This window comes from Oncorhynchus nerka, unplaced genomic scaffold (genome assembly GCF_034236695.1).
Source record: "Oncorhynchus nerka isolate Pitt River unplaced genomic scaffold, Oner_Uvic_2.0 unplaced_scaffold_1121, whole genome shotgun sequence".
In the NCBI taxonomy this organism is placed as follows: Eukaryota; Metazoa; Chordata; class Actinopteri; order Salmoniformes; family Salmonidae; genus Oncorhynchus; species Oncorhynchus nerka.
In genome coordinates this window covers 68,283-79,913 of record NW_027040202.1, presented here as the reverse complement: position 1 = coordinate 79,913, position 11,631 = coordinate 68,283, and the positions used below count along the sequence as shown (strand labels likewise).

The following is an 11,631-nucleotide window of genomic DNA, read 5'->3' as shown; positions in this document are numbered from 1 at the left end:
CATTTTACCACAGGTTATAAACTGAAAATGACGTCATTAGTTTTAGCCCGTGTCATCTCCGCTCCAGTACAATGGCTGTATGGTTCTCACATCGTCTCCCCCTATTAAGATAATATATGACCGAGCCAAGGCCAGCTTGTGTAGATAAGCCTTCTAGCCAGTCTGGCTATAAGTTCATTCATTTCTACCATGGTACAGACAGTCATTGTTCTAATTCTTAATTATATTTACACACATTATATTCAGTACTAGGATTAAAAAGAATATTCATACATATACAGTAACATAATAGTATTCTGATTAGCACATATACAGTAACATAATAGTATTCTGATTAGTCAGTCCTGATTGAAATGTATACAGAATTAGTCATTATTGATCAAAAAAATCCCCTTAACAACCTGCCATCTACCCACCTGGGGACTGAGGGTTATGAGAGAACCCCCACATCACTAGGTTCTCTTTATTCAACCTGCCATCTACCCACCTGGGGACTGAGGGTTATGAGAGAACCCCCACATCACTAGCTTCTCTTTATTCAACCTGCCATCTACCCACCTGGGGACTGAGGGTTATTAGAGAACCCCCACATCACTAACTTGCATGTTCTGCAGCCTTGTAAAGATAAGGAGGGGATGACTGGGAGGCAGGTTGGCATGTATTGTCATGAATCTTGCCCTGGAGGCAGTTCTGTAAAGTGGTCACTAACTGGCACAGGCACAAAGTAATAAAATAATAATATTATTATTAATAATATTAATAATATAATTATATAATAATAATGGTTGCCTGAGGCGGTTCTCAATCAGAGGCAGGTGATTCTCGTTGTCTCTGATTGGGAACCATATTTCGGCAGCCATATTCTTTGAGTGTTTCGTGGGTGATTGTTCCTGTCTTTGTGTTAGTTGTCACCAGATAGGCTGCATAGGTTTTCACGTTCCGTTTGTTGTTTTTGTATTGTCGTCTTTATTCGCCATTAAACATGTATCGTATTAACCACGCTGCATTTTGGTCCGACTCTCTTTCGACGGAAGAAAACCGTAACACCCTCATATTACCCAGATGAACGAGAGCCAAAGGTCTAATGCTGCAACACCTCTAAGCCATGTCTGAAGAGTCTGAAATGCAATACGATGTTTTTGAGCAGTTGGAAAATTGTCTAACCAATCAGGAGGGGTACAGTCTTGATAGAAGTGTACGTGTTGTGTACCGAAATCAATTCAACAATACAGAGATTCAACAGTTTTTCAATTTCGCATGGGTGAATCAGAATCTTGACTCTGCTGTGTTTTACGTAATGATTTTGGACACTTTGAACGAACTGTTAGACAGGGCTAGAGATTATGGCGAACCACATGATGTCTTACAGTTGGAAATTTGTGGAGACATGCATAGCACGGTATCTCTTATTTTACCCAACGATGAAGCAGATCTGGAACAATTTATAGCCCTGCTAGAACGACTTGTTCAGTCAAATGTTTCCGTCAGAGCCGATAGGAACCTCGAGCTTGTAGTGCAAATAATATGTGGTGGTGGTCAGAGAAGGAAACTCCATAGCACTCACTCTAAGGCGTGAGAACAGGAAGAGGATGCCCATATAAGGGCATAACGCTAACATAGCACTCACTCTAAGGCGTGAGAACAGGAAAAGGATGCCCATATAGAACAGGGCATATAAGGGCATAACACGTGATCCCTTCCCGCCAGGAAAGGGATGTTAGTTATTACTGCATAGTCGGAACTAGAACCACAAGCATTTCGCTACACTCGCATTAACATCTGCTAACCATGTGTATGTGACCAATAACATTTGATTTGTCCTGACCGTATGCCCAAATATGGGCACGCACACGTCATCATGACATAGGGCCATAAATCAAACGTTTGACGTGCCTCGTCTACTTTATTCTCTCTCACATAAAATAAACAGTTTTTGCTTTGTAATTATGGGGTATTGTGTGTAGATTGATGAGGGGGAAAAAAACAATTTAATCCATTTTAGAATAAGGCTGTAGCGTGACATGACAAAATGTGGAAAAAGTCAAGGGTCTGAATACTTTCTGAATGCCCTGTATATCAGTATATTAGACTCTCTCTCTCTCTGTCTCGATCCAGTGATGTTGTTTTCATCACTTCTGGTTTAACACTGCCATCAAGTGGAGATTGTCCAAAATGCACCCTTGTTCAGATATAAAAAGAGAGAGAGATTGGGGGGAGAGAGATGGAAACAGCAGAGAGAGCAGGGAAAGCAGAGAGACCAGAGAGAGCAGATCAGAGAGACTAGAGCAGAGAAAGACAGCAGAGAGCAGGGAAAGTAGAGAGCAGAGTGAGCAGGGAAAGCAGAGAGACCAGAGAGAGACTAGAGCAGAGAAAGACAGCAGAGAGCAGAGAGAGTGAGCAGAGAGAGCAGAGAGAAGAGAGGGAGCAAGATAGCAGAGAAAGAGCAGAGCAAGAGCAGAGAGCAGAAAGAGAGAGAGAGCAGAGAGAGGGCAGAGAGAGAACAGAGAGCAGATAGATCAGAGAGAGCGAGCAGAGAGAGAGAGCAGAGCGAGAGACAGCAGAGAACAGAGACAGCAGAGAGAGAGCAGAGAGAGAAGAGAGAGAGCAGAGAGTGAGACAGCAGAGAGAACAGAGAGAGCAGAGAGAGCAAGCAGAGAGAGCAGAGAGAGAGACCAGAGCGAACAGAGAGAGCAGAGAGTGAACAGAGAGAGCAGAGAGAACAGAGAGAGCAGAGAGTGAACCGAGAGAACAGAGAGAGCAGAGAGACAGCAGAGAGAACAGAGAGAGCAGAGAGAAAACAGAGAGAACAGAGAGAGCAGAGAGAGAAGAAAGAGAGCAGAGAGTGAGACAGCAGAGAGAACAGAGAGCAGAAAGAGCAGAGGGTGCAAGAGAGAGAGCAGAGAGAGAGACCAGAGCGAAGAGACAGAGTGAGAGAGCAGAGAGTGAACAGAGAGAGAGCAGAGAGAACAGAGAGAGCAGAGAGACAGCAGACAGCAGAGACAGCAGAGAGCCAGCAGAGAGAGAGCAGAGAGAACATAGAGAGCAGAGAGAGAACAGAGAGTGCAGAGAGAGCAGAGAGAGCGAGCAGAGCGAGAGAGTGAGCAGAGAGAGAGAGTGAGCAGAGAGAAAACAGAGATCAGAGAGAGCGAGCAGAGAGAGTAGAGAGAGAGCAGAGAGAGAGCAGAGAGAGAGAGCAGAGAGAGAGCAGAGAGAGAGAGCAGAGAGAGAGAGCAGAGAGAGAGAGAGAGACAGATACCAGAGAGAGCAGAGAGAGTTACCAGAGAGAGCAGGGAAAGCAGAGAGAGAGCAGAGAGAGCAGAGATAGAGATGCCAGAGAGAGAGCAGAGAGCAGGGAAAGCAGATAGAGCGAGAAGAGCAGAGCAGAGAGAGAGCAGAGCAGAGAGCAGAGGACAGAGAGAGAGCAAGGACAGCAGAGAGAGAGAGCAGAGGCAGAGAGCTGAGTGCAGAGAGAGTTAGAGATCAGAGAGAGTGAGCAGAAAGAGCAGAGAGAGAGTAGAGAGAGCAGAGAAAGAGCAGAGAGAGCAGAGAATGAGCAGAGAGAGAGCAGAGAGAGCTGAGAGTGCAGAGAGAGAGCAGAGACAGCAGAGATCAGAGAGAGAACAGAGAGAGAGCGGAGAGAGTCGAGAGAGAGAACAGAGAGAGAGCGGAGAGAGTCGAGAGAGAGAGCAGAGAGCGAGATACCAGAGAGAGCAGAGAGAACAGGGAAAGCAGAGAGTAAAGAGTAAAGAGAGAGATACCAGATTGAGCAGGGAAAGCAGAGAGAGAGCAGAGAGAGCGGTACCAGAGAGACCAGATTGAGCACGGAAAGCAGAGAGCAGAGAGAGAAGAGCAGAGAGCAGAGAGATACCAGAGAGAGCAGAGAGAGCAGGGAAATCAGAAAGAGAGCAGAGAGAGAGAAGAGAGAGCAGAGAGAGAGCAGAGAGAGCAGATAGACAGATACCAGAGAGAGCAGAGAGCAGGGAAAGCAGAGAGAGCGAGAAAAGCAGAGAGAGCAGAGAGATAGCAGAGAGAGCAGAGAGCTGGCAAAGCAGAGAGAGTAGAGAGATGGAGCAGAGAGAGCTGAGAGTGCAGAGAGATCAGAGAGCAGAGACAGCAGAGAGAGAATGCAGAGAGAGAGAGAGCAGAGACATCAGAGAGAGAGAGAGCAGAGAGATAGTAGAGCGAGATAGCAGAGAGAGCTGAGAGAGAGCAGAGACAGAGAAGCAGAGAGAGAACAGAGAGAGAACAGAGAGCAGGCAGAGATAGTAGAGAGAGAGAGCAGAAATCAGAGAGAGGGAGCAGAGAGAGAGAGCAGCGAGAAGAGAGAGCAGAGTGAGAGTAGAGAGAGAGCAGAGAGAGAGCAGAGAGAGAGTAGAGAGAGAGAGCAGAGAGACAGATACCAGAGAGACCAGATAACAGAGAGAGCAGGGATAGCAGAGAGAGCGAGAAGAGCAGAGAGAGCAGAGAAAGCAGAGAGAGAGAAACCAGAGAGAGCAGAGAGCAGAGAGAGAGAGCAGAGCAGAGAGCAGAGCAGAGAGCAGAGCAGAGAGATACCAGAGAGAGCAGAGAGAGGGAGCAGAGAGCAGAGAGAGAGATCAGAGAAAGAGAGCACCGAATAATGCATGCAGAGCAGAATTAGGCCGATACCCACTAATTATCAAAATCGAGAAAAGAGCCGTTAAATTCTATAACCACCTAAAAGGAAACGATTCCCAAACCTTCCATAACAAAGCCATCACCTACAGAGAGGTGAACCTGGAGAAGAGTCCCCTAAGCAAGCTGGTCCTGGGGCTCTGTTCACAAACACAAACACACCCTACAGAGCCCCAGGACAGCAGCACAATTAGACCCAACCAAATCATGAGAAAACAAAAAGATAAATACTTGACACATTGGAAAGAATTTACAAAAAAACAGAGCAAACTGGAATGCTATTTGGCCCTAAACAGAGAGTACACAGCGGCAGAATACCTGACCACTGTGACTGACCCAACATTAAGGAAAGCTTTGACTATGTACAGACTCAGTGAGCATAGCCTTGCTATTGAGAAAGGCCGCCGTAGGCAGACATGGCTCTCAAGAGATGACAGGCTATTTGCTCACTGCCCACAAAATGAGGTGGAAACTGAGCTGCACTTCCTAACCTCCTGCCCAATGTATGACCATATTAGAGAGACATATTTCTCTCAGGTGACACAGATCCACAAAGAATTTTAAAACAAATCCAATTTTGAAAAACTCCCATATCTACTGGGTGAAATTCCACAGTGTGACATCACAGCAGCAAGATTTGTGACCTGTTGCCACGAGAAAAGGGCAACCAGTGAAGAACAAACACCATTGTAAATACAACCCATATTTATGCTTATTTTTTTTATCTTGTGTCCTTTAACCATCTGTACATTGTTAAAACACTGTATATATAATATGACATTTGTCTTTATTGTTTTGAAACTTCTGTATGTGTAATGTTTACTGTTAATTTTTATTGTTTATTTCACTTTATATATTCACTTTATATATTATCTACCTCACTTGCTTTGGCCATGTTAACACATGTTTCCCATGCCAATAAAGCCCTTGAATTGAATTGAGCAGAGAGAGCAGATTCAGCAGTGAGCAGAGAGCAGAGAGAGATCTGTGTGTCTAGAATCTCCCTCTCTGTTGATGACGTCACAGGGTTCCTCTGGTCTGGAGAGATTCCACCGGGGCCCTGCATTACACCACTCTGTTGCTATAGTGACCCTGCATCACAACACTCTGTTGCTACAGTGACCCTGCATCACAACACTCTGTTGCTATAGTGACCCTTCATCTGTAACGATCTTCTTTGGGAGAAAGAGAGGAGGACCAAAGCGCAGCGTGGTAAGTGGTCATGATGAAACTTTAATAGAACAAACTGAACACTGAACACAGAACAATAAACTGAACACTGAAATACAGAACAATAAACTGAACGAACGAAAACCGAAACAGTTCCATGTGGAACACACAGACACCTCCTCCTCCAACCACCCACAAAACCCAACAGAAAACAGGCTACCTAAATATGGTTCCAAATCAGAGACAATGACTAACACTGCCTCTGATTGACAACCATATCAGGCCAAATGAAAACCCAACATAGAAACACAAAACATAGATAACCCAGCCAACTACCTGACCATACTTAAACAAAACATAGATAACCCAGCCAACTCCCTGACCATACTTAAACAAAACATAGATAACCCACCCAACTCACGCCCTGACCATACTTAAACAAAGAAAAATACAAAAGAATTAAGGTCAGAACGTGACATCATCACAACAATATGTTGCTATAGTGATCCTGCATCACAACACTCTGTTGCTATAGTCACCCTGCATTACAACACTACGTTGCTATAGTAACCCTGCATCACAACACTCTGTTGTACAATTTGTTTAATTCTATTCCACATATTTAATTGTTTTGTATTTCATTTCATATTTGTTTCATGTTTCAACCAGTCGCAGGTTAACATCAACCTGACAGAGGAAACATTAAATCAATAAACAAACTGTTTTCACAATTAACAAGCTTTTCTTGTTTCAAGTATGTTTTATTATGAAAAGTACAATATATCCTTGTTTTCTTGTACAAGTATGGAGCGTATGTCCAGATATAATTATATATAATTGCTCAATTTGTTATTCAACATAAACAGTGTTATAAAACAGTCCTCCTCACAACTATAGGAAGACGTGCATGTATGTGTGTGTCCAGTGTGTGTCCTGTGTGAGTTTGTGTTTGTCCAGTGTGTGTGTGTCCAGCGTGTGTGTTTGTGTCCAGTGTGTGTGTGTGTGTGTGTGTCCAGCGTGTGTGTGTCCAGCGTGTGTGTGTCCAGTGTGTGTGTGTGTGTGTGTCCAGTGTGTGTGTGTCCAGTCTGTGTGTGTGTGTCCAGTGTGTGTGTCTCGTGTGTGTGTGTGTGTGTGTGTCCAGTGTGTGGGTGTGTGTGTGTCCAGTGTGTCCAGTGTGTGTGTGTCAAGTCTGTGTGTGTGTGTCTAGTGTTTGTGTGTGTGTCCAGTGTGTGTGTGTGTGTCCAGTGTGTGTGTGTGTGTGTCCAGTGTGTGTGTGTGTGTCCAGTGTGTGTGTGTCCAGTCTGTGTGTGTGTCCAGTGTGTGTGTGTGTGTGTCCAGTCTGTGTGTGTCCAGTGTGTGTGTGTGTGTGTGTGTGTGTCCAGTGTGTGTGTGTGTGTGTGTCCAGTGTGTGTGTGTATGTGTCCAGTGTGTGTGTATGTGTCCAGTGTGTGTGTGTGTGTGTGTGTGTGTGTGTGTGTGTGTCCAGTGCGTGTGTGTGTCCAGTGTGTGTGTGTCCAGTCTTTGTGTGTGTGTCCAGTGTGTATGTGTGTGTCCAGTTTGTGTGTGTGTGTCCAGTGTGTGTGTTCAGTGTGTGTGTGTATGTGTATGTGTCCAGTGTGTGTGTGTGTGTTTGTTTGTCCAGTGTGTGTGTGTGTGTGTGTGAGTCCAGTGTGTGTGTGTGTATCCAGTGTGTGTGTGTGTGTGTGTGTGTCCAGTGGGTGTGTGTGTGTGTGTGTGTGTGTCCAGTGTGTGTGTGTGTCTGTGTCCAGTATGTGTGTGTGAGTGTCCAGTGTGTGTGTGTGTGTGTGTGTCCAGTGTGTGTGTGTCCAGTCTGTGTGTGTTTCCAGTCTGTGTGTGTGTGTCCAGTGTGTGTGTGTGTGTCCAGTCTGTGTGTGTGTGTCCAGTGTGTGTGTGTGTCCAGTCTGTGTGTGTGTGTCCAGTGTGTGTGTGTGTGTGTGTGTGTACAGTGTGTGTGTGTATGTCCAGTGTGTGTGTCCAGTGTGTGTGTGTGTGTGTGTGTGTGTGTGTGTGTCCAGTGTGTGTGTGTGTGTGTGTCCAGTGTGTGTGTGTGTGTGTCCAGTCTGTGTGTGTGTGTCCAGTCTGTGTGTGTGTGTGTCCAGTGTGTGTGTGTCCAGTGTGTGTGTGTGTGTGTGTGTGTGTGTGTGTGTGTGTCCAGTGTGTGTGTGTGTGTCCAGTCTGTTTGTGTCCAGTGTGTGTGTGTGTGTGTGTCCAGTTTGTGTGTGTGTGTGTTTGTTTGTCCAGTGTGTGTGGGTGTGTGTGTGAGTCCAGTGTGTGTGTATCCAGTGTGTGTGTGTGTGTGTGTGTGTGTCCAGTGTGTGTGTGTGTCTGTGTCCAGTATGTGTGTGTGTGTGTCCAGTGTGTGTGTGTGTGTCCAGTGTGTGTGTGTGTCCAGTGTGTGTGTGTGTGTGTTTGTTTGTCCAGTGTGTGTGTGTGTGTGTGTGTGTGTGAGTCCAGTGTGTGTGTGTGTATCCAGTGTGTGTGTGTGTGTGTGTGTGTGTCCAGTGTGTGTGTGTGTCTGTGTCCAGTATGTGTGTGTGAGTGTCCAGTGTGTGTGTGTGTGTCCTGTTTGTGTGTGTGTGTCCAGTCTGTTTGTGTCCAGTGTGTGTGTCTGTCCAGTCTGTGTGTGTGTGTCTAGTGTTTGTGTGTGTGTCCAGTGTGTGTGTGTGTGTGTGTCCAGTCTGTGTGTGTCCAGTGTGTGTGTGTGTGTCCAGTGTGTGTGTCCAGTGTGTGTTTGTGTGTGTGTGTGTCCAGTGTGTGTGTGTGTGTGTCCAGTTTGTGTGTGTGTGTGTGTGTGTGTGCAGTGTGTGTGTGTCCAGTGTGTGTGTGTCCACTGTGTGTTTGTGTGTGTGTGTCCAGTGTGTGTGTGTGTGTGTGTCCAGTGTGTGTGTGTGTGTGTGTCCAGTGTGTGTGTGTGTACAGTGTGTGTGTGTGTCCAGTGTGTGTGTGTCCAGTGTGTGTGTATGTGTGTGTGTGTGTGTGTGTGTGTGTGTGTTTGTCCAGTGTGTGTCCAGTGTGTGTGTGTGTGTGTGTGTGTGTGTGTGTGTGTGTGTGTGTGTGTGTGAGTCCAGTGTGTGTGTGGATCCAGTGTGTGAGTCCAGTGTGTGTGTATCCAGTGTGTGTGTGTGTGTGTTTGTCCAGTGTGTGTGTGTGTGTTTGTCCAGTGTGTGTGTGTGTGTGTGAGTCCAGTGTGTGTGTGTATCCAGTGTGTGTGTGTGTGAGTCCAGTGTGTGTGTGTATCCAGTGTGTTTGTGTGTGGTTGTCCAGTGTGTGTGTGTGAGTCCAGTGTGTGTATTCAGTGTGTGTCTGTGTGTGTCAGTCCAGTGTGTGTGTGTATCCAGTGTGTGTGTGTGTGTGTGAGTCCAGTGTGTGTATTATTTACAGGTTATTATTGTGTGTGTGTGTGTGTGTGTCATGTTATTTTAGGGACACTGAGGAGTCAGAACAAACCCTAAACCCTGGATAGAGGGGCTCAGTGAATGTGGAGGTGAATGTGATCAGGTGGGTCAGTGTGTCAGAGGAGGCTCTATAGAAGGACAGAGTGCCGGCTGGCCAGTCCAGATACACTCCTACTCTGTGGGAGCTGGAGGAGGGGACGTCTATGGTAGTGGGATTATTATTGTGCCTGGCAATGTAACTGTTGACAGAGCAGAACAGACTCCAGGACTTGTCATTGTATCCAAGACAACAGTCCTTAACCCTTCCTCTCCTGTTGATTCCTTTATATGTCACTCCTATAACAGCCCCCATTCTCCCACTCCACTCTACCTCCCAGTAACAGCGCCCAGTCAGACCCTCGCTACACAGCACCTGTCCACAGCCCTCAAATCTCTCTGGGTGATCAGGATACAGCTGCTTCTCTCTCCTACATGTCACCTTTCTGTTCTCCTCAGACAGAGAGAGGAGTCTGTTTACTGTGTTTAGGTCCAGTGTGAGATCACAGACATCTGATGGATGAAACCAGACACAATATTAGAAATCATCATCATTCACATTAGAATGTTAACTCACTTTTCACTAATTCATTTAATGTAGATGTTTCTAGGTATCAAAAGGAGAAGTTAAGGTAACTTGAGACTTGTTGAATACTCATATGTTATACTGTATGGTAATATAAAACACACTTATTCCCATTAATTACACACACACACACACACACACACATTATCAAATCAACTCTTTGTAAACTTTGGTGTCCCTGATTTCTGCTTCTGTAGAACTACAGCTGATATTTAATATGACCAAGTCAGTAATGATGGTGGTCTTTGACTTAACTTGAATTAAGACTTATTCTTAGTCATATTCTTCACAGCAGTCAACACTCACATTTTCTAAGCCCAGGTTTCATTCTGTTCTCTCCACCATGTTCCACACTGTAGCGGTAAGCAGAAGAACAGACAGTCATTGAGGGATACACACACACACACACACACACACACACACACACACACACACACACACACAGTCAGCATATAACTTTGTCCAAGTGGTGGTTAGAATGTTTGTCTTAACCAGCCTGATAAGTCCAACATGTCTGATATGAACATTGACATAAACCCTCTACATACTTGAGTTTCTCCAGTCTGCAGTGTGGATCCTCCAGTCCAGCAGAGAGCAGTCTGACTCCTGAGTCTCCTGGGTGATTGTAGCTCAGGTCCAGCTCTCTCAGGTGTGAGGGGTTTGACCTCAGAGCTGAGACCAGAGAAGCACAGCCTTCCTCTGTGACTAGACAGCCTGACAGCCTGCAAAGAGTCAAATCATATTAAATCACACTGATATTCTTTGGTGGGGAAAATAGTGGCAGTATATTTTTTCAACATATTCAGATATATCAGTGTCCTGAAACCTTCCATATCTATTCATAAATGAATGTATCATTATTATAAATGACAAATTATCAAAGTATTGCCTGCAGATAGAAAAATGTATAGTACAAATATTATAGTAGACTGACCAGACCAGTTTAAAAGTAGTATCAGTCAGAAGACAGACAGTGAGGAATCAGATTTAGCAATTTACCAATAACAGAGGCTACAACAAAACATGCTAACCTCTCACCAATAACAATAACAGAGGCTACAACAACACATGCTAACCTCTCACCATTACCAATAACAGAGACTACAACAAAACATGCTAAACTCTCACCATTACCAATAACAGAGACTACAACAAAACATGCTAAACTCTCACCATTACCAATAACAGAGACTACAACAAAACATGCTAACCTCTCACCATTACCAATAACAGAGTCTACAACAAAACATGCTAACCTCTCACCATTACCAATAACAGAGACTACAACAAAACATACTAACCTCTCACCATTACCAATAACAGAGGCTACAACAAAACATGATAACCTCTCACCATTACCAATAACAGAGGCTACAACATGCTAACCTCTCACCATTACCAATAACAGAGGCTACAACAAAACATGCTAACCTCTCACCATTACCAATAACAGAGGATACAACAAAACATGCTAACCTCTCACCATTACCAATAACAGAGACTACAACAAAACATACTAACCTCTCACCATTACCAATAACAGAGGCTACAACAAAACATGCTAACCTCTCACCATTACCAATAACAGAGACTACAACAAAACATGCTAACCTCTCACCATTACCAATAACAGAGGATACAACAAAACATGCTAACCTCTCACCATTACCAATAACAGAGACTACAACAAAACATGCTAACCTCTCACCTACATTACCACCATTAACAGAGGATACAACAAAACATGCTAACCTCTCACCATTACCAATA

The 11,631-nt window shown here is 44.9% G+C and overlaps 1 protein-coding gene across 1 annotated transcript; it reads right to left on the bottom strand.

Moving 5' to 3' along the window:
• Positions 1-8,982: 8,982 nt before the first annotated feature.
• On the bottom strand, positions 8,983-10,580 carry LOC135570079 (stonustoxin subunit beta-like). Its single transcript, XM_065016142.1, has 3 exons — positions 10,410-10,580; positions 10,168-10,214; positions 8,983-9,788 (listed from the first exon to the last, which is right to left on the bottom strand). Exons 2-3 carry the CDS (start codon positions 10,187-10,189, stop codon positions 9,259-9,261), a joined length of 552 nt encoding a protein of 183 aa, XP_064872214.1. The 5' UTR covers positions 10,190-10,214; positions 10,410-10,580; the 3' UTR covers positions 8,983-9,258.
• Between the last annotated feature and the right edge of the window lie 1,051 nt (positions 10,581-11,631).

Coding starts and splice junctions, on each gene's coding strand:
- LOC135570079 (XM_065016142.1), bottom strand. CDS start 10,189: ATGAAACCTGGGCTTAGAAAAT. Junction 9,789..10,167: donor GAAACCTGGGCTTAGAAAAT/GTGAGTGTTGAC, acceptor TTCATCCATCAG/ATGTCTGTGATCTCACACTG.